The sequence below is a fragment of the Cinclus cinclus genome, chromosome 4 (assembly GCF_963662255.1).
Source record: "Cinclus cinclus chromosome 4, bCinCin1.1, whole genome shotgun sequence".
NCBI lineage: Eukaryota > Metazoa > Chordata > Aves > Passeriformes > Cinclidae > Cinclus > Cinclus cinclus.
The window spans coordinates 7,417,981-7,436,633 of record NC_085049.1 but is presented as its reverse complement, the minus strand read 5'-3'; the positions used below and the strand labels follow the sequence as shown (position 1 = coordinate 7,436,633).

Sequence of the window (18,653 nt, the reverse complement as noted above, 5' to 3'; positions counted from 1 at the left end):
AGTTAATTCAAACTGGAATTCTGTTGACAGAGTTGGTTAGTGCTGTTGTCCTTTGATATGCTCAACTCATCTACAGCAGCTTTTTCAGAGTATAGTTGTCTACTGTAGAGCTTGTGTCAGCTCTGTTCAGATGTCTGATGTCCTGGCAAATGGAAAAGGGCTCTGGAAAGCTCAAAGTAGTATGTGTCCTGCTCCTTTTCTGTTAGGTCATTGACATCATGCACCTGGCTTTTACACCTGTGCTTAGGAAGTTCATTCCAGCAAGACAGCTTTATTTTTATAATATCTGCATTCCCAGGCTTTCCAGAAGAATTCAGAAAATGTTGATGCTATTTACACCCTCTCTAAGGATGTTCCACTGTGGAGTCAAAGATGGAAGACTCAAGGGCAGGTAGAGAGTGAGCAAGCAAAAGTTGCCTCCATGTCTGAGTGTACAGGATGCCAGTGCAAGGCAGAGGAGCTTGGGTTCCAGTTCCTGGTTTGGTTTATTTAATTGAGCAGCTGCTCAGTAGACATGTAAGCAACCCTGGCAGTAGATACTCTAGCCTGTTTGTCGTCCTTGCTGGAAGACCTGTCAGCCTTGTGACCTCAGGATTTTTGCATTCCTAAATGCATATTGGTCCAGCATAAAGAGAGGGAAAGGAGTGTGTCCTGTTCCACCTTTTTTTTGTGTCCTTTGCACAGTATGCCTAGAGGTAAAGGAGCCCGACATAGAAATGAGTGTTCTGGCCTTGAGGGAATTGGACTCACTTTCTCCCCTTTTTTTATAACTTAACTGATAGGCTTCTGTGCAAAACCAGGCAGGTTATTGCTTGTCCTGTCTCTTGGAGACCCCAGGGAGCTCTAGGGTTGACATGCGGTTCTTGGCACTGGATCCTACAGGATCCTGCACATTGCAGTTAGGGTTTGTGATGACTTGAGACTGTCTCATCTACTTGAGTCAAGTAGCTGTTTGTGGTTGTGCTGCCAATGTTAAATCATGGTATTCTGCATTCCAGTCTCCAGGTGGATTTCATATAGCACAGACTTCCTCTCAAGGGAAACCTGTGTAGAAGTTGGAGCTATGCATATTCAGAACCTGCAGAGCTCTGAGACTGAGGTGGCCTGCCAAACAAACTTTATCGGCTTAATGACGTTTTGTGGAACAAAAGCACTTTTAGAATCTGCTTTCTTGCTTTTAATGAGTGTTTCATATTCAGAGAAAAAAAAAAATCCTTCTACATGCAAAGACATATGAAAAGCCAAAACAAATATTGCTTTTGTGATGGCTCAACTAGTGAGAAATGGAAGTTCAGAAAAATGTAGACCACTCGGATTCCTTTCTTTTTTCTTTTGTCTGACTGTGGTGAAATTGCAACATTTGGGTGTCAGCTTTAATATTGTCCTCTTGATATTTTTGCTAATTTTAATGGGGAATAAAAGCTTGGGAGAAAGACCACAGTGGCTGTGAGTAGGAATTGTTTCAGAGGAAGAACTGGAAAGACAAATGATGGATGGGAAGCAAAGGAGAGGGGAAGTGGGGGACAAAGAGAAGCCATGTTATAATAGTCAGGTTGTCAATGGGAAGTACCTTTTCTCACTTCCTAATTAACATGAATGTGTTGCTGCAGAGTTTCATTTGTGTGTAAGAATCATTGTGATTTCTCTGTTCTTCATGTCTGTAAATAATCTATTGTAGATGCAAATGTGGAATCTCAAATTTAAGAATTTCAATGATCTTAATTTGGGATACATACTCCACTATATTTCTTTTAGTGAGTCTCTTTTATGATTGAATTACTAAATATCCTTTAAGTATTCAGTATTTGAGTCTATATGCTGATCAACTTTGAACATTAATAACTTGGTATATTTTTATATTCAAGTGTGAGAAAAAGTTTATAATCTTTAAATTCAAGACAGGCAATAATAGATTACGTACATTCTAAAATTAGAAATCACACTGAGAGAATGGCAGGTATTGTAAGAAAAGCAAGTTCTGTGAATGGCCCTAGAGTGAGATAATGATTATTCTTGTTTTAGCTCGAGACAACCATCTCTTCCAGAGAAGAAGATACCTGAGCCTTCACCTTTAGCAAAGAGAAAAGCCTATGAGAAAACTATGGAAAAGACAAAGACAAAAGAACAAAAACTGTAAGAGTCTTTTAAATTTATTTCCTCTGACATAATTCGAACTTCGAATTTTTTGGAAAAATAATTCTGCATTATTCTATTTCTTTTCTTTCAGAACAGTTAGTAGTGTTGTCAGTGCTGATATTCATTGCTCAGCTTATGTGTGGTTGTTTGGGGCTTTTTTCCAGGTTGATTTTCTGTACAAAATAACTCAGAAACAGGGCCTCTAGAAAATGTCCTTTGGAGCATTTGCAAATTTTTTTTTTTTTTTAGTCAAAGTCAGCAATATCTCTAAGAGCCTTCAATTTTATAAGAATTTCTTCATTTTACATGTGTGTTTTCTGCCTGTAGCTTTCACTTATACCACTTAATCTTTGAATGTTGTGCCATCTTGCACTCTGCAGCCTTAAGCTTTTTGCCTTCTACAGAAATATCTGTAGCAAGTATTACAATCTTAATTATTTGCTTAAGAAAAGAGCATCTAACATTTGAGGCATGTTGCATTTAACTTTTCTAGCCGTTCATAACCTGTTAAAGATGTTCTTTTTTTTTTGTAGCTCAGATTCTGGAGCCCCAGAGGCTAGTCTGTCACCTCCTACTTCCCCACCAAGCCGGCCCCGTAATGAAATGAATGTTTTTAGTCGTCTTACTGTTTCTCAGGGAAACACATCAGTTCAGCAGGATAAGTAAGTCACAAAGGGAAGCCTCAGCCCCCAACCAGGGAAATGCAAAGTGTGCTCAAGTTTTCAGTGTAGTGTCTGGTAGAAATCTTGCCCTTCTGCAAGACAGGAGGAAATATTTCTCATGTTTTTGTGTAGTTTTCAAAGGAAATACTTTAAGCTACCATGGAACGGCTGTAAAAATTTGAGAAAAGAAATTTCCTGCTGAACCTTGTTTCCTGTTTTCTAGGCTATGTCTTGTATTTGTAGTTTTAAACCCAAAATAGAAAAGGATGGTAGAATTTCTTAGATGTTTGTGTATTTGTGTGTGTGTTTACACTCAAAAATAGATTTTAGGTGGTAATGTAAGTAATAGTGCTTTTGACAGTTACTCAGTAGCTCCAGTGTTGCTCAGAGTGCTCTCACAGCAGCACCTCAGAGGATGGGACATTGAAATGGCTAGAACACAGTTATTTAGGGATTATCTAAATTATTGAACAGGCTGACTTCAGGAAGTGATCTGCAGGAGTAGATGATATTTTTATCTTGTTTAGAAGAAGTAGAACAGATTTTTCTCACATTAGGCATCTGTTTAGGAGCCTTACTCCAAATGGCAGTGGACTTTATTTGACTAGAATCTCTGTTGCAGGTTTCAGTACTGATACAAATACCATGCAGTGCTTATGAACTGCAACTCAGATGTAAAATAACCTTTTTTCCTAACTACGAAGATAAGAAATTGCTGTTTTCTGTTTCCACTGTTTTTTTAATAAAATGGTTTTTTTTCAGAGGTCTACAGCCACCACATATCAAGCAGTGGCTTGCAGGGCTTTTAGTAACTGCTTGTGACTTTTTTATCTTAGCCTAACTTTCTTATTACTAACTCCCACCAAACTCTTAATTTTCTCTGAACTGACTTTGAAGTCAAATAGAAACTGCTCATTCAGTTTGAGTTGAAAATGAAGGACATCTTAAGACGTACTGAAAATCATTACTTCTTGGGGAAATATTGTCTTGTATATTTCCTTTTTTATTTTTAACCATTTTTTTAAATGAGGGGTGAAGGATTTTGAACTTAGGATGGCTTGCAAATTGCTTTATTTATTTGAGTGGGTTATCATATTTAACATTTCTGTCTCTATAACTAATATATTGCATGTCTCTTCTACATTTAGCAGGTATCGATGTCCAGAATATTTCCTTTCTTTGTATATTCTCAACAAGCCCTATCTTATGGAGGTTAACTTGTACATCTATCTTCTTTTAATTTTTTGCCTTTACTTCTCTAAGAAACTGTTGGGGAAATAAGAAGTGGCTCAGCTGCTGTTACTCATCTTCTGGAGTGGAAACAGTCTGCTGTGACTTACTGCTGAGAGTGATATTTTAAGATACCTTTTCTTTCCCCCACCCCCCAATAACATCATGGGTTTGATATATACTTGAGCAATGCTGCATAGTGGATGTGGATTTGCATTGCTTTTCTGAGTTGGCCATGCTGTTGTTTGTTCTTCTCATATGGAGGCGTTCCTTTGCTGATACTCTATTCTTTCTCCTCACAATTCCACCACTGTTGATTGTAGGTCTGATGAAAGTGATTCCTCTCTGTCGGAGGTACAAAGGTACTCTCTCTTTCTCTTTTCTGTTTTCTTGGCATCTCTCACCAAAGTTATTCCAGTTCTTAAGACATCTCATGCTGCATGATTTTCCCTGATACCTGTGCGTTGTTTCTCTTGCTTTTGCCAGAACATTAAACATCTGAGATTTTGGTCAAGCATGTCTCCCTCTCTCCTTTATTTTGGGTTTTTTAAAATCATTGTTGAGCATGTCAGGATTTTCATTATAAGTATGGTGTAAATATTTCTTTAGACATATTGTTTCTGTTTTCTTTGAAAAAAGAATAGGACAAGACATTTTCTTCCATTTTATCTCCTTCTCTCTTTGTTTTGGTTTTCCTTTTCTTGTTGTATGCTTTGATCACTAAAAACAAAATCCCAGTGCAAACAAAAATGAATAGTTTTTTGTTACGTCTTCCTGAGAGAATGTACAGTGGCTTAAGAGATGAAAGAAATGTCACCACTCGTGTCCCTGTGGGCTAGGACTTTGGTAGTCAGTGAAAAATTAGTTTATCTAGAGAAAGGCAGTCAAAGATCTGCTAATCATGTGGTGGTGGCTTTGTCTGGTCATTGGAGCAGTTGCAGTGGCTTTTTGTCTGTAGATTTTAGAACACTGCACATAGGTAGATAAATAGCTCCAGGACATGTATTTTACATGGCTTGTCAAAGGAGTGAGTGGGTGAGAAGAACAGGAGGAATAACTCAGTTCAGAGGCAGCATGATCCACTAGGGAATACTGCAGAGAAAATCGTGTTAGTTTAGTGTGATGCTAGAAGTGTAAAGGCTTAAACTAATTGAAAACATAAAACAGTGCAGCTGAAAGGTGAATGAATGCCTTTCCAAAATGAGGAAGATAATGTTACACAATTTAAGTTGCTATTAATATTAGTAAAATCTATAGAAGGTTTGCTGAGGAGTAACGAGTTATATGAAGATGTCTTGAGCTGTAAAAATGTTCTAAATTATGAATTTAATGTAGAAGATCATCTAACCAGTTGTCACTAAGTTAGCTTGTATCAAAAAGGACTTTTTCCTTTCTATAGCAAACTTCTGAATGATACTAAAAGTTTTTTACATTTTCCTAAAGCATCTGATACTTTTTGATTTTGTTTTGTTTTGATGAGATGAGGCTATGGTTTAGTTCCTTTTCCTCACAGTTTTGTGTGTGGTTCCCAAAAGAACATGACTGAGTCTTAAAACTGCAAACTGGCCAGCTCACAACTGTGTTGCATGTTTTAGGCATTACCTTGAGGCTTTTCTCCACTTCACAGAAATAAAAAGGTCTCTGTGTGTGCAGTGTATGCGTGGGGTTTTAGACTGCTAGTAATTTTTGTTTGGTAATGAATTATGAGGCCTTTTTTCCAAGTGGGTTAGTCTTTTGGCATCACCACAGAATTAGCTGAAAGTGCCCAGGAGCATTCCTCTGGAGTGTCAGCATTCCAGTCCATCTCCCATTTGGCCATTTGAGCACGAGTGTGTTGATGGGTTCAGGGTGCAGTGGGAACCTTCTTCAGGCACAGAAGTTAACAGCAGTTCTCTGTGTCTACCCATAGAATGCAGATGATGTGAAATGCATGCTGAGTTTGGAATTGGCAGTGCACATTACATTTGTTCCACTTCTCAGACTATGCTGTTTAGGCTAAGATGTCTTATGGTTGATCTTGGGCATACAGAAGCTTTAAGTGTCCTGGTTTGTTCAGCATTATGCAGATTTTGGCACGTACCCAGCATTTAGCACCTTGTTGTCTTTTCATTTGTTTGTTTTTGTATGTGATTTCCTTTAACTGATAATCCAGAGATGACATGTGTTGAGGCTAAATAGTAAAAATCCTTATATAGTTTATCAAAGGCATTCAGCTGTTCTGCCTTCACATCTAAGAACACTAGGTTGTTTTTTTCCCTACATGCAAGTAAACTTATTTTATCTCTGTCTATTACTATGCCCAATTCACATTCCTTTTTTGTTCTTTAGGGGGATAATTAACCCATTTCCTGTTTCAAAATGCATCAGATCATCCCCGCTTCAGTGTATCTATACAGCTGAGGGACATACCAAGGCTGTGCTTTGTGTTGATGCAACTGATGATCTTCTCTTCACTGGATCTAAAGGTTGGGCAAAGTCTGGCACCTCTGCTGCCTGCAGAGGCTGCTTTGACAGCTTGGGGTGTTGTGAAATTCTCAATTTGTGCTTAGTGTTGTAAACACAGTGGAAAATTGTAAGGTTCTGTTTCTCAACATAAGCTGAAGAAGGATTTACAGTAATTATCTACAGGTTTCTAACTCCACTGTGTAATATTTGGCTGCTTATTTGTAGTGGAAAACCACAAAAAGCAGTAACATTAACATTTGTTGAGTGATGTGATGGAAGCAGTCATGGCAGCATGTACACACATGATATGCAATGCAAGGTAATAGCTTCAGGGTAAGGGTGGAGGTGGGAATTGGCACATGTTTGGCTCTACTGCACAGAGTTTGAATACCCTTCATGCCATAGTTGGTTCTTCGAGCTATCTTCTTCATTTAAGGGTGTCTTCTGCTTCCTCTGTGCATCTTGTTGCCTGTCCTTTGTTGTTATAAGAACTGTGTGGCAGTTGTGGGAGGGCCTGGAATTTTTGTAGTCTCTTAAGTTGCTTACTGGATGCAGTCACTCTATAAACTTCTCAAACTGATAGAAGCACAGTTTTGAAGAAAACATTTTGCTCCTGTCGTGAATTTTCATTGTCATTGCTCAGTTTGGCTTGAAGATACCACCAGAGGCCACCAGAGCTCAATGTTTACTTTTCACAAACACGTATTTTGATGTTGCTTAAAAAGTGATTTTTGTATGCTGTGCTTTTTCTCCGGGCCTTTTCACATAAAGCACTTACGGTAAAAAACTTATTACATCCTTAGTTATGCAGCTGAAGTTATGGCAGACTATTTTTTTCTGAAAGTATCAAAGCTAAGATGAACTAGAGTGGCTGGGAAGAAGTTAACACCTGTTGACAGGGAGACTCCTCTTTTCACTAGTTCATTTAATGAATAAACATTAACATTTCAGGACACCCCTTTTATCCCCATATTAGCATAGGTGACAACCCCATCAGATGCAGGTATCCCACTGCTAGTATTCAGGTATGGTTTCTGTGCCTATTCTGCTAGCTGGCTGTTGAAAATACCAAATCACACACTTTCAGTGAGCTGGCAAACCTTTGATCTTGCAAGTTTTAAGCCAACATTTCAAAATTTGTGTAAGCATGTACAATTGCAAAAAAGGACATTGATTTAGATTTTGTAAATAATACTTAGTTGATTTCTGTTGAGATTTTGAATTTAATGGCTATATGAGGGGAAAAAAGGGGCATGTTTAAAAATTTTATTTTACATTTAGATTTGTATTCCAAAGGGTTTTGGTAATTTTTTTTTAAATGGATGTTTGCAGATGTTGCAAATATTTACTTTTTTGAGGTCATATCCTAGCTTCTTAAACTTATGGGAGAATTTTTCCTGTATATATTTTTTGAGGGGAGTTTACCAAGTGTGCTTTTACTCAAGAGTGTAGACAGTTGATAATTAAATAAGGTTAAATCTTCTGGAAATTGTTGCAGAAGCAGGAAGTCTCAGCTCACTGACACCAGATAATACTTGCAGATAAATTAAAAAATGCCAGTAAGCTCTCATGTGCATTGCAGATCTTTGATCTTGGTAGTTGGTGTTTAAAAGTGGCAGACAGGTCCTGCTTTACTTACCTTCAAGCTATCATAACTGGGATCTATACATGAAGCTTTCTCTTCATCCTTCCAGTACTTATTTCAGTATAAATGTATGTCTAAAATACATGGAATGATACAGGCATGGTGTAGCATGGAGAGTTTCCTGTTCTTGCCAGTAGTGTTACAGATTTCTTGAAAACTTCTATGCATTTGGGATTTTAACACACAGAAGGTTGCAATATTTAAATTCCTTTGTTGCAGAATCCAAACAGTGACTAAAACACTCTCTGTTGGGATTTTCAGAGGCCCCCAATACACTGAAGAGTTTGGATCCCTTCTCACCTTTGTGGTTTTGTTGTGGCAGTCAGAACTCGGCCATTCTAAGCCTCAAAACTCATCCTGAGCTATGTTTTTGATAATGAATTTTTGAATTAAAAATTGGATTCTTCATCTATCATCACCCACACTTTATAGCCTCCAAATCATCTGTAGTTTCACTTCCCATGAGATTTTTATCCTTTTTAAATGTTTCAGGAGCTAATATGCAGATCTCAAATGCACATTTAATGATTAACCTTGCTTAGTTTTGATGTTGATGATAGATGGATGGCTGTGTGTATTTTTTTAAGACCTACTTAATTTAGCTATTTTTCTGACTACAGAAATAGAGGAAAATGTATGAGTGCAAATGAATGCTTGCACTTTTAATTTACTGAGTTTAGTAAAAACGTGAGATTTTTCAGGGTTTTTTAAATTATTGTTAATATTTTTCCCCTTTTTGTTTGTATTTATTTAGATCGTACCTGTAAAGTCTGGAACCTGGTAACTGGACAAGAGATTATGTCTTTAGGGGGTCATCCAAATAATGTAGTTTCTATTAAATATTGCAACTACACTAGCCTGGTCTTCACAGTTTCAACCTCCTATATCAAGGTGTGGGATATCAGAGATTCTGCAAAGTGCATTCGGACATTGACGTGAGTATGCTGAACCTCAGATGCCAAGCATTCAACTGAGTCTTAGTCTTAGTTTTAGATACATTTTATTATATTTAATTCAATACTGTGTAATACAGTACAGTGTAATATAAGTACACTGTTGGGAATATAAGCTTTCTTTCCGTGTTCAGACTAAGTCAGTATGGGGAACCAGTAACATCTGGGAACACAAAACAATTTGCATATAGAATTTTATCAGATGTTCAGTACTCATAATTGTCTTATAGCCTTTTTTGCTCAGTGAAATAGGTTTATTTCTAGAGATTATGCAAAGTATGGACAGCAAACTGCAGAATTTGGGGTTTTTTTCTGTTTTATTCCTTTTTCTCCTTCTCTGTACTCAGGTCTTCAGGCCAAGCTATGCCTGCTGATGTGTGTTCAGGAAGTACTAACAGAACAGTTGCTATCCCAGCTGGAGAGAACCAGATCAATCAAATTGCACTAAATCCAACTGGCACATTCCTCTATGCAGCTGCTGGAAACTCTGTGAGGATGTGGGACCTGAAAAGGTACTGAACACCAGCCAAAGAGAATCTTTAGGTGGTTACATGTGCATAGGCAGCAAAATTGTGCACATGAAACAGACAGTGACGTGTTTCTTCTATATGGTAGTGCTCATACCTGGGCAAAATACAGTATCAGTTACAGATCAGCTAATCCATCTGTGGTGGTTACTGAGATAATGATTTTCTCATGTGTTAAGGTTGTGGTGAATCATTTCAGTAAAAATTACTGGAAAAACACAAGGTTTTGTTTGACAGGCACTACAAAACAGACTCTTGTCAGGGGAGTATGGGAATCCTGACTAGTAATTGTTGATGAGATGATGGAAGCCAATGGAAGTAATGTAATATAATATGGGATTATGATAGTTGCACTATAATTACGCTTTTCCAAACAGAACCTGCTCCCAAAGACTGCATTCCACATACAGAAAATACTTAATGAGGGGACTGATTAATTTTTACTTTAAAATGTTTTAATTCTTATTTTGCATTAATAGAGGGGTTTTGTTGTATTTAACATAGATTTAATAATTATCCATAGACATGAACAATAGAATATAGATAAACCACAGGATGAGTACTGAAGACATAGGGAAAATAAAAAGATCCATTCTGTCAGAAACTGTGCTATGGACTGTGCTGGATATATGAAAAATTAACAGATCCTCATTTCTTCTCTTATCCTTAAAGATTTCAGTCTACAGGAAAGCTGACTGGTCACCAGGGTCCTGTTATGTGCCTTACTGTTGATCAAATTTCCAATGGACAAGATCTTATTGTCACTGGTTCAAAGGATCATTATATAAAGGTAAACCACTAGTATTTGCTTATTTTAACTTGGCACATCAGCATGGGATGCAGGCTGCAGCAGAAGTGGCTTACATCTGCACATTCAGAATGTCATAGCCAAGATGAAAATTATTTCACCAGCCATGGATCATGAATAATATTCAGTCATAATAAACACTTACTGCTTCAGTGCCTTTTTTGTTTCACCAAGGAAGATGGATGCATGGTTGTCTCCAGTTAAGTTTTTCCTTAATCCCCATTAAATTGGATGTCAGGTGTACAAACTCTTGGAGAAATATTCATAACACCTATTTTAGGTAACATTTTGCTCTTTAAAGTACCTTAAGTCAGTGCCTCTATTTTGGAGTGCAGACCTAATTGTTTCAGCAGAGACTCCCCTTGTGTTCCTGACATAAAAGAGTCCAGGGTTTAGCCTAGGCTCTTTCTGAAGTGTTACCTGTGTTCTGAAGTGAGGAAGACAGCAAGTTCAGCAGTTCTCAGCCAAAGTGAAGTGCTTCTGCTTCATGGAACTGTGATTAATTCACTCAAGGATATGTTTTGGGAGGAGGGGGTGGTTGTTGTATTTTTTTTTGGTGGTGTTTTTTTTTTCCTTCTCATCTCAGCCAGTGGCTATTTGAATCCACAAGCTCCTGTTTCTCAGGGCTATACACAGTTCACCAAACACAGAGAACTGTAGATCATCTGTAAAGCTGGCCCTCACACTGCAAAGAGTGGGTGATGCATGAGGCCAAAGAGAGAATGAGCAAGAAACCCTAGCTTGTTAGGAGGGGGAGGCCTTTTGTTCTGTTCTTCTCACATGCTGGAGAGAAAGTGTATGAACGCAGCTGGGTATGGAGCAGGATCCAGAACCTGTGTGTGCTTTCTCACTGAGCTGGACTTCCTTTTTTTCATATTATTCTACAATTCTTGGATGCTTGGCTGTGCACTGTGCCAGATACAAAAAGCTGCCTGAGAGGTTGGTGCATAGTTTGACAGGTTGGGCTGTGGATTTGAATCCTGTCAGCAGTGTACCAATAGTTAGAGGCAATGGGGAGACAGACCCTCTGAGAATTACTTTTCTGCACAGTTCAGAATATTGGGTTAGTTAAGAGCTGCCATCCTTGCATGGTAATGAGTAAAGAACCTCAGTGGGAGCAACAAGGTGTGATCATGTAATGCAAGTTTGTCATGCTGTGAACTCATGTGACAAGCAAGGAGGTGGGAGAGCTTTTGGAAAACAAAGCTGTCAACAGTCAGAGAAGTTTATCTGTCCTTCTTGTGTGTTCCTTTTCCATGGCCAGGCTACATAAGTCCTCCTAAGTCTGCCTGCCTCTTGACTTACACCATTAGAATATCCAGGGATATTTCAGCCATTTCTATGTGCTTCAGAGTAGTGTGTATTCTCCAAAGTGAATGCCTTCAGAATTGTCAAGCCACTTTGGATAGTATAAATGATCTGTATGTACATAGTCAGTGAAGGTATCTACCTATTCTCAATGCTTCTGTTCAACCTGGAAAAGAGAAGGTTATGTGGAGACCTCATAACTTTCCAGTATTAGAGTGGGGCTTACAGGGAAGCCAGAGAGCCACTCTTCATCAGGAGCTGTAGAGACAGAACAAAGAATAATGGGTACAGATTGAAAAAGGGGAAATTTAGGTTATGATATTAGCATGGAATTTTTGAAACCGGTTGTCCAATGAAGTTGTGGATGCCCCAATGCTTGCAGTATTCAAAGCCAGGCTGGATAAGTCCTTGAGCAGACTTGTGTAGTGGGAGGTGTCCCTGCTACCGAAGAGGGTTTGGGACAAGATGATCTTTAAAGTCCATTTTAACCCCTTAACAATCTGTGGTTCTCTGCATGGGTAGGTCTGTTGGACTGCCAGGTCTGGTGACAGATACTGTCATGCCACAGGAAACTACTGTCTTGTCTCCTGAGTCAGTAATATTAGTCATCTCTAGGTACCTCAGTTTTCTGGTTTATCATTGATTTTTTTGTTACAGTTGGAACTGATGAATGTTAAATGAATGTGGTAACTTTTAAAATACCTTTAGCTCACAAGGTATTATTTTATACTGCCAAGCTCCCCCTTTTCTACTGTCAAGCTTATTCATTCTAAAAGGCCAATAAAGAGTAAATAATAAAGGATGAAGTTTGACATTTGCTTGTGAAACAGAACTGGTGGTTTAAAAAGTTACAGCTCATCTGTTCTTTCAGCTCAGTCTCACTGGGTGAGTTCTGGCTCCCTGCAATGCAAAATGAATCAGGATTGCTTACACTGCAGCTCTAGCAACAAAGACCTGATGGGATTGATTATGGCTTAAATTGTTAAAACAACCTTACTTTAAAGAATCTGTTCTAACACCTGGTTCTTGGAGCACAAGCAAGGAGAGAGGTGTGTCTAGTCCATGAAAAGCATCAGTGTGTAATAGTATATAACCCTTACCAAAACAACTTGTCCAGAAAAATATATTAATGCCTCTTTCTAAAGCTACTTACCCGTGCAATTCTCCCAGTGAGAGTTGTTTTCCAAACTTAGTCATGATCTTTGTTTCTCTAGCCCACCACACAGGGTACATATGTGAAGCTACTGGGGAGAATATGATATTCAAGTAGTAGTACTTCCCAGAGCAGTCTTATCTGAAGGCAGTGGAGTATTCCCACTTCAGGCAAGAGGTGGAGGAGGATAAAGGAGTGGTTCTGGTAGATAAATTCTACATACATTCTACATTAATATGCATCATGATACAGTGGCCTGTAATTAGACTTACCAAGTTTTTTTTCCCTAAAGTGATTTGCTGCATGACTTTCAAGCAGGTTGGATGTCAGAAAATTTCACATAACATATTTTATTATTTATTTTAGATGTTTGATGTGACTGAAGGGGCTCTTGGAAGCGTAAGTCCTACACACAATTTTGAACCTCCTCATTATGATGGCATTGAAGCGCTTGCTATTATGGGAGATAACCTTTTTAGTGGATCAAGAGATAATGGAATTAAGAAATGGGATTTGTCTCAAAAAGACCTTCTTCAGGTAATGAAAAAAAATAATAAGCTGCTGTGACAGTCAGTGCTGTAGAACTGTTTGGAGGCTTTATAAATGTTCAGGCTCATACAATGACTATTCACATAGACACTCATGCTTTTAATAGGGAAGGCATAGAGCACTGACTAAGAAAGAAATCAGTAATGTACTTGATCTTTACATGCAATTGGTTTTCTCTTCTGTGCATGTAGCGTCAGGAAATTCTGATGAAGTGGTTATCCTGTTTTAGCTCTGGGTATGTGGGGTTGTTTTTCTGCTTCAGAATAAAAGCAGCACTTGCCTCATCTGTGACTGGCATCATTGGATACTTGTCTTTGACAAGTTAGTACATTTTGGATTGGGAACTCATTAATGAGAAACAATACTTTAGATCAGGCTACAAAATACTTTCTTGTGAAGAGGCTTTATAGCCTATCTCACTCCACCCAGTCTTAGAGCTTAGATTCATCTCCTTGTACAGTGTGTGTGTTATTTAATATATGCAACACATTCATAATAATGCTTGCTGTCAGAACACATTTGCTGTATGCTTTTCCTTATGTAAAAAGGAAAAAGAACCTCAAGTCCAGGAAATTTACATTTTGTTTGGCATGGAGAACTTCGATTTTTGCCTCCCTGCTATTAGCTGATCTGTTCTTTTAGGTCTTATGAGAGGTTCTTTAGGTGTGGTTGTGGTTGTTTAACGTGAGACTGAGTGAGAACTGGAAGGCAGAAAAACAAATACTAGAAGAGAGTGCTGATTTTTGCAATAATTTTTTGGAAAAGGAGGAGCATGCATTTCATATGCAGATGATAGCAAGTAAGCAAATAGAATTTTAAAGTATTGGGACATGAGAAAATAATGGACCGGCTACTTGAAAAAGAAAATTTCTGTGTGGCCATACTTAGTATTCTATAACTATATAAATTTTCTTGACCTTCATTCAAAACCACCCAGTTCAGTGCCAGTTCCTTTTCAGAATACTACAAAGACTTCACAGTTAAAATAAGTATTCATAAATTTAGCTTCTTACAGAAAATCTTCACTTGGCCATATTGGGACATCTGCCCTCACATCTGTCTCTCCAGAAAAATGTACTAAGCAGCTTGTACCAAAATCACAGGCACTTGGAAAGATTTTGTATTCTCAGAATGACTTCATTAAAGTCGTAAGAAGTGTCTTCACTCTTGTGTTTTGGGCTCATTAATATATTATGCAATATGCATTTTTGGTATTGCAATTAATTTAACATCAGAAAGAATACAGGATCGGGGTGAAGAAGTATGTCAGTTGGACTAGTTATGTAACTTTTCTTGTTTTCCTTTTGGTATATGTGCATTTCATAATTTCTCTACTTTGCCTTCCCCTGTTTGTTGGTTTTAAAAGTAGAACTTGATAAGAATAATCTCACACTCCCTTCTTTATTTTTTTTTCTATTTCTGTGAAATGCTGTATGCTTTTGAAAGAGGTGAAACTGAAGCATTTGACAGAATAGAAATAATTTTTATTCATTGTCTTTTTTTAGGGAATGAGAAGTGCTGTTACTCTGCTAATTATGTGATAATTCAGAGTGGAAGGGTTCACTGGAGGTTACACAATGTGAAGTTGTCCTGCTGGTCCAAGCAAGGCCAACTTTGTAGTTTGATCTGGTTTCTCAAGGCCTTGCCCAGCTGAGTTTTCAAAACCTCCAAGGTCACAGATTGAACAGCAGTAAGTCTTGATCTATCCAGCAACCAAAACCAGAAATCCCTTAACAAGCATGCTGTTCAAAAGAATTTTGAGATCATCTACTTCACTTGGTGTTACACATCCCAAGTCACAAAACCCTGCTGTGACAAAACTGGGATTTATAAGAACCACAACCACCCTCTCCCAGTTTCATGAAGTGCTGCAGAACCAGACTACCAGTGCTGTGGTAGCTGGGGATACTACAGATGAAACACCAAGGTGATCCTAGAAAGCTGAATGTACTCCATTATGAGTAATACAGCAAAGCAATTCTTATCAAAATGACCTGGAGAAAAGCCACTTTTGGTATCCCCAAAATACAGCAAATTTGGATTATTATTTCCCCCTATTCTTATTTTTGCCCATGTATTTATTTGTGAGAACAAATAAATTTGTTCAAATAAATTTGAGAACAACAAAAGAATGTTGTTCTCAGCTGGTCTGTGCAGCATTTTGCTTTCTGAATTAGAACTAAAATGCTAGTGCCCTTACTCAATAAAGAATTAATGCGTTTCTATGAAGTGCAACATCACAAAATCAATTTATAATGTGTAGTGGAAAAAAAAGAAAGAAGGCAAATACAGAAACAGTTTGGTGTATTTTGGATTTTCTTTTTATGTGTTTTATAGCAGTTTTACAGACTTGAAACATATACAGAGATCATATGTTTAAAAATGCATTCAAATATACATTTGAAAACATGCTGACTTTGCATTATCCTAAACTGATTTCTGTTCTACGTTAGGTCATTTGTGCATAGTAGATTTTCTTCTTGTTTTGCAGTACTATTTCACAAAAAGAAACACTCTTGGAAGTCAGCACTCTCCTTTGCTCTAAAGATGCAGAAGCCACCCAGAGCTTCTATGTAGCAAAACTGGGATTTTTCCACTTGTGTGCTTGTTCCTCTGGAATTTTTTGCAGCCCTATGAGACTTGTCTGGCTTCTCTCTTTCAGCAAGTTCCTAATGCTCATAAGGACTGGGTTTGTGCTCTTGGCCTGGTGCCTGGTGTGCCAGTTCTGCTCAGTGGCTGCAGGGGAGGCACCCTCAAGCTCTGGAACGTGGATACCTTCGCACTCATTGGGGAGATGAAGGGACATGACAGCCCTATAAATGCCATCTGCACCAACTCCAGCCAGATTTTTACAGCAGCAGAGTAAGTTCTTCTCCGTGAATCTTTCTTTTCTGATAGAATTCTGTTCATGCATGTGTGTTTAGGACATGTGTAAGTCACTTCATTAGAAAGCATCAGGTGACCTTGTCCAGTCTGTGCCCCTCAGTGCTGATACCTATCACAGCCATCTCCAAAGTGGGGTGCTGGCACCCCAGGGGATGCACAACATGACACAGTGGGGTGCTGGAATAAATTACTATAATTCAGTGGTATGTGTATATAATTAATAAATATACACAGCAGTGTGGGCTTAAAACGTTAGTGAAAGGGGTGCATGATCAAAAAAAAGTTTGGTGACCACTGATCTACAGGGTGGCAGGAAGAATTTGGCAGCACTTGAGAACTTTATAAGCTTGTCTCTACAGTTGGACTATTTCCTGATAGGACTCATTCCTGACCTGTGCAAATTCTCTTAAAAGCCATGGCACATGGCTGTTGGTTTGTTGGTTGGTTGGCTAAGTGCTGGCATACAGCAGAAGCTTTGCAAGCCATCCTACTGTACTGTAAACACCTTGATTTGAATATTTTTTACCTCTGTAAAAGTCAGCAAATTGAGGACCTGAAACCTCAGGGGAACTGACCAAGAAAAATACCTTGTTATTGACAGTGTGCAGGAGATGGCAACAGAGCCTCTTTGTGGTGTAGTCTGAGCACAGGAGCTGTGAAAGCTGTTACATTCTTGTGTCTGTTGTGGAAGCTTCTGCATTAAAAGCAGGTCTATGAGTCACAGCAGGATTTCAAAGTTGCCAAGTTCTCATATTTGGTGGTCATATCAAAGCTTATGTCTATGCCTAAAGATTATTAATCCATTTAGAACATATATGCATCTGAAATCCGTTTGTTTTTTGTCATTAAAAAAAAAAATCAGCCTATCTCTAGCAGTGGGCTTAAGGTCTAAAAAACTTGGAGTGTTCCTAACAATTTACAGTGAAACAAGGCACAAGTCAGAAAACACTTCTGTCACAAAGTCTGCCCTGCCTGCTGCTTTCTTTTGAGGGAGTTGTGAGGAATATATGAATCAATGTTGGGTAGACACTCAAGTTAATGTTTATGAGAAATTAATAACTTCCCTTTCATGGAATAAATTCCCATTTAACAAGACTAAATTTATTTTACTTCTTTTTTTTAAATTCTAATTTATAATAGAGTTTTGTAACATATTCTATATGATATTTTATTTACACATACTTTAAAATTGTGTAAATAGTGATTTTTTTTTTTCCAAAGTACAGAACTACAGTCTGGGCTTCTAAGTGCCAGCTCACTGGTATATACTATCCAGCACCTTGCAAATGGGTTTGGGCTTGTTGGGTATTTTTTGTTGGAGAGTTAGGACTTCATATTGTCTTGTGGTTCTGTGGTTTTTTTTTTGCTTTTTCTTATAATAGATTGACACCTCTTTACTTTTCTTTAGGCATAAAGTCTTTATACTTTCTTAGGTGGTTAAAGGGTATAGCCAGTGCAATGATTAGTTAAGGAATCTTCAGTGTTGTTCATGTTAGATTATAAAGTCTCCTGGAGGTGGAATAACCCTTGCATGTCCATTAAAGAACTGTTATTTTGCCAACGATATCTTTCTAAATAAGACACTCAAACTTTTAAGGAAGCTTCCCCTGCCCCCCCTTGACCCTCTCTCCTTTCCCAGTGTAATTACAGTGCTCTAATACTGCTTTGTTTTGGTTTTCAGTGATCGCACTGTGAGGATCTGGAAAGCTCGAAATATAATGGATGGACAGATCTCAGATACAGGAGATGCAAGTGAAGATCTTGCCAGTAATTGAAATTATGGGAGATAAAGGAATATATTGATCAATTGGAAGTGCACTCTATTTGCTGCATGTTTATTAGTTAAACACTGATGACTGGAATGGACTGAAAATGTGTGAACTCTTCCACTAGACCTGCTGTCCTTAAAATATGTACTGTATTTAATAACCTCTTGGTAACATGCTTGAGTCTCAACAGTCATGTGTATCTCTATATATAATGGCTGAATTTGTGTGTAATACTTGCAGTTTAAACTAACTGGAATTCTGTCTTCTCTAAAGACCATCTCAAAATTATAACCTGAAATATATAACAAAAGTGCTCTGCTGTATTTCACTCACAAGTATGATCAGCTGTTTTGCATTTTAGGGTAACAGGGGAAGGAATGTGTCCCAGGAATAAGCCTTTGATTATGAGAGGCAGTTTGAAGATTTTAAAGGACACTACACTGTTGTTAGGAAAGGAGTGAATAATAGATGGGAAGAAGCTGTTAATGATACATCTACCTGACATGGCTGTATCCTGCTAACAGCAAATGCCATATGATTTGTGTATTGATAGCATATAATCTGTGTTGACCAAAGTTGTGC

At 38.1% G+C, this 18,653-nt stretch overlaps 1 protein-coding gene across 1 annotated transcript in view; it reads left to right on the top strand.

The window, feature by feature from the left end:
* The window catches only part of KIF21A (kinesin family member 21A), a 52,760-nt gene extending 34,320 nt beyond the window's left edge, over positions 1–18,440 (top strand). Inside the window, exons 24-32 of the mRNA XM_062490787.1 lie at positions 2,023–2,133; positions 4,352–4,390; positions 6,357–6,493; positions 8,873–9,053; positions 9,419–9,583; positions 10,271–10,388; positions 13,234–13,404; positions 16,079–16,278; positions 17,984–18,440. Of these exons, the coding sequence (XP_062346771.1) occupies positions 2,023–2,133; positions 4,352–4,390; positions 6,357–6,493; positions 8,873–9,053; positions 9,419–9,583; positions 10,271–10,388; positions 13,234–13,404; positions 16,079–16,278; positions 17,984–18,077 (1,216 nt within the window). The 3' untranslated portion in view covers positions 18,078–18,440. The remainder of the gene's footprint in view (positions 1–2,022; positions 2,134–4,351; positions 4,391–6,356; positions 6,494–8,872; positions 9,054–9,418; positions 9,584–10,270; positions 10,389–13,233; positions 13,405–16,078; positions 16,279–17,983) is intronic.
* The last annotated feature ends 213 nt before the right edge of the window (positions 18,441–18,653 follow it).